General features: G+C 37.8%; 1 protein-coding gene across 1 annotated transcript in view; it reads left to right on the top strand.

Annotated features, from left to right (window-relative positions):
* Window positions 1-3,609, top strand: part of LMBRD1 (LMBR1 domain containing 1) — a 142,768-nt gene that overhangs the window by 42,889 nt on the left and 96,270 nt on the right. Inside the window, exon 3 of the mRNA XM_006835781.1 lies at window positions 760-881. Within this exon, the coding sequence (XP_006835844.1) occupies window positions 760-881 (122 nt within the window). The remainder of the gene's footprint in view (window positions 1-759; window positions 882-3,609) is intronic.

The raw sequence follows: 3,609 nt of genomic DNA, 5'->3' as shown, positions 1-3,609 counted from the left end.
TTCCTTCATGAACATAGATAAAAAATTTCAACAGAATACTAGCCAAGAGATTCCAATAACATACCAAAATAATAATAATACAGCATGACCAAGTCGTGATATAGTGGTTAGCACAACTGCCTTCCACGCAGTTGACCCACATTCGTTTTCCCGGTCAGCACAGTTGCAGAAGTAATTTTGGAGTGCTGGTGTGGTGCAGTAGGTAAGCACTTGACAGCACTTAACAACAATGTAAATTGATAATCACTCAGCTGCTAACTACAAGGTCAGCAGTTCAAACCCACCAGCCACTCCTTGGAAAGTCTGTACAGGGATACTATGAGTCAAAACTGACTCCATGAAACTTAGCAACAATAACTGTAAATTGTGGGCTTTAGTTAATAATTGTTGTTGTTAACGTGCTGTCGAGTAGGTTGCAACTCATAGTGACCTTGTATAGGGTTTCTCAGGAACAGCTGGTGGGTGTGAGCCTCCAAACTTGCAGTTATATTCCATTGCTTATCTTACAGCACCACACAAGACTGTATTTAGTTAATTATAGTGTGTCATTGTTGTTTCATTTATTGTAAAAAGTGTTCATTTTGCACAATTTTTCTATAAAACTAAAATGCTTCAAAGTGTAGTTTTTAGAAGACAGAATTATAAAGAAAAGTAATTATCCTGAATGTATTAATAAAACTGTTTAAGTTAGTCTTTGTTTAAAAAAAATATTAAAAATCTGGTTTCTGACCTTTTTTTGTATTTACATTTTCTCTTTAGAACTATTAAACAGAATTTTTTTCTTATCTTTAGTGCTTTTGTTCCATTGAGTGTTCCCAGTAACAAAAATTCTACAGAGTGGGAAAAAGTGAAATTCCTGTTTGAAGAACTTGGAAGTAGTCGTAAGTATTCTTTTAAAATAGTAACAATATGCATAGTGATTTATATTTTATGATCCTTGGTACTTTTTTTGAGATGTTTCCTTGCAAGAATGATTTCTTTTAAAAGGATCACCAGGAGACTGGTCCCTGTGAGGTGGAGGTTAAAGATATGCCAAATGCTCAACTTTTCTAAAATACTATTGTTGTTGTTGTTTTTGTTCTTGTTAAGTGCCATTGAGTTGTTTGGAATCATAGTGGCCCCTTGTAAGACTTCTGAGGCTTTATGAGACTTTTAATCTTCACTGGAGCAGAAAGCCTTATCATTCTCCCATGAAGTGTCGGGTGGTTCAGATCATGGACCTTGTGGTTCACAGTCTCATGATTATCATATGGAACCAGTGAAGTACTATACTACTCCTTAATTCCTGGTGTCAACCACCACTCTACCCCTCTGTGTCTCCCTCACACCCCAGGGTTCCACAATTCACTGCTATGCCTCATAGCATGAACTGTCAAGGAAATGGTTCATGTAGTTGAGACTTGCAAGTTCCAAATCTAAAGTTCAGACGTAAGTATGGAGGATTTTCCTCACTTATGAGAAATTGGCCTGGTGACAGACTCACAAGGCTACAGAAGCTAGCAAATCACATCAGGTGATAGGCTGCCGGCTGAAGTCAGAAGAGCCAGAGGTAAGACAGAACTGAGACAGAAGTAGGATCCTCGACTAACAAACTAAGTAAGCAAAAGTTGTTCATCACAGTTATAGAGCCAAAAGTAGAAGTTACACACTGGAATTCACATTACTGAGACTGCTCCAAAACCTGGGTCGGGGGTCTTTTTAGGCAGTAAATGGTTGGTGTTTGTGTTCTGCACATCCTTATTTGGGAAGAGAGGTCACACAGATTGCCTCTGACCCACTTTCAGGGCATTGATGGAGGTGTTTTTTTCAGCCTCATGATCTCAAAAAGTCAGGTTGATGATATATTATTCCTTATGAGCAATTGGGTGGGCCAGGTCTATTCTCAGCCAGTGCTTTTAACCCAGCTCCCTGCTTTTCTTAATTGAGCAGGAAGCTGGCAGAACAGCTTTAAACAATTCTTATATTAACATGGATATCAAAGATGACAGCTAGTTTTTTGCATCACACACTTGAGGAAACAGGACTGCTGGTATGGCACTGTAGGCTAGCACAGGACTTTGAACGACAAGGTTGACAGCTCAACACACCAGTTGCTCCTTGGAAACCCTGTACAGAGTTGCTATGAGTCGGTTCCAACTTGATGGCAGTAAAGAACAGCCACCACCACCTAAGGAAACAAAGGATAGTGACTTGAGGTACATTTTGCAGTAAGCTGAAGATTCAAGAACATCCCACCTTAATCCTCATTAATGTAATGGACCCGTACAGCCATAAAAGCTACCAGAGCTCCTACATTTTGTGGTATATTTATTATAAATACCAACCTCTATGCCTATGATTATGCTACCATTTTACAGTGTAACAGACCACTCACTCCAAAATGGTGCCATAAACACAAGCATAGAGGCTAGGATTTATAATAAAAGCATCACAGAATGTAGGATTTATGGCTGTGAGGGCCATATTAAGTATGCCATTTTTTACTTTGTTAAAAGTTACTTTCTTCTAACTTGTGATAAAAAGTTTTCTAGACAAATCAAGAGCTTTTTGTTTTTAATTCTCACGTCTGGCTAGCTTGCAATTAAACTAGTCTCTTGGCTTTTCTATAAATTTCCTGTGTTGAAAATGAAACAATCTTTTTTTCAATTTTGGCAGTGAATATCTCATAATTTCTATGTAGTCTTTAATTCATTTTGGGAAACCTAGAATATTATGTTAAAGAAATGTGCTAGGTATATTGGTTTTGATTTTTTTAAAAGTAAGATATAACCCAATATTGTTTGAAATTAAGTAATATTTTATGTTCATAGAGGTTTCGTGTGAGTTAAATCATATGCTATTAAAAATATACTTTGCAAAAACATTTTATAAATTGAATTCTTCCCCAGGAGTTTTCTTAAACTTAATGATTGTGACCTAGGTTTTCAGAGTGAGAAAAAAAAGAGCAATTTCAGGGTATTAGGTTAAGAAGTGTTTCATCATTGTGCCACAGTTATTTAGTGCTGCTATAAAAGAAATAACACAAGTGGATAGGTTTAACAAACAAATTTACCTTCTCACAGTGGGGCATTTCAAAGGGCCAGGTCTAAGGGGAGGCTTTCTCTAGGGGGAGATAGCTCCTTGTCTCTTCAGCTTCTGTAATATGGTTCCTCTGAGTTCTCCACCATGTGGCTTGGTATCTATCTTCCACTATTTCTGCTTGCTTAATTTCCTTTTAAGTGTTGTTAGAGATTGACTCAAAACATATGCCACACTAATCCTGTGTAATTAACATAACAAAGAAAACTCCTTTCAAATAGTAATATAACCACAGAAGTTGTTGTTAAGAACTGTCCAGTAGATTCTGGCTCACAGAGACCTTGTTGAGAATTTCAAGGAGCAGCTTGTGGATTTGAACCACGAATGTTGCAGAGAGAACTCCAGTGCTTATGCTACAGTGTCACACTAGAACTTCTCACACCAGTCTGTAGGCATAAAGGTTAGGGTTTACAACAAATAGGTTTTTGTTGTTGTTAGGTGCCATCGAGTTAGTACCGACTCACAGGGACCTTATGCACAGCAGAACGAAACACTGCCTGGTCCTGAGCCATCCTTACTGTAGTTGCCACA

This window comes from Chrysochloris asiatica, unplaced genomic scaffold, assembly GCF_000296735.1.
Source record: "Chrysochloris asiatica unplaced genomic scaffold, ChrAsi1.0 scaffold00019, whole genome shotgun sequence".
NCBI classification, from domain to species: Eukaryota; Metazoa; Chordata; class Mammalia; order Afrosoricida; family Chrysochloridae; genus Chrysochloris; species Chrysochloris asiatica.
Note: the sequence above shows the minus strand (reverse complement) of the source record. Positions and strands in the feature narration are given on the sequence as shown.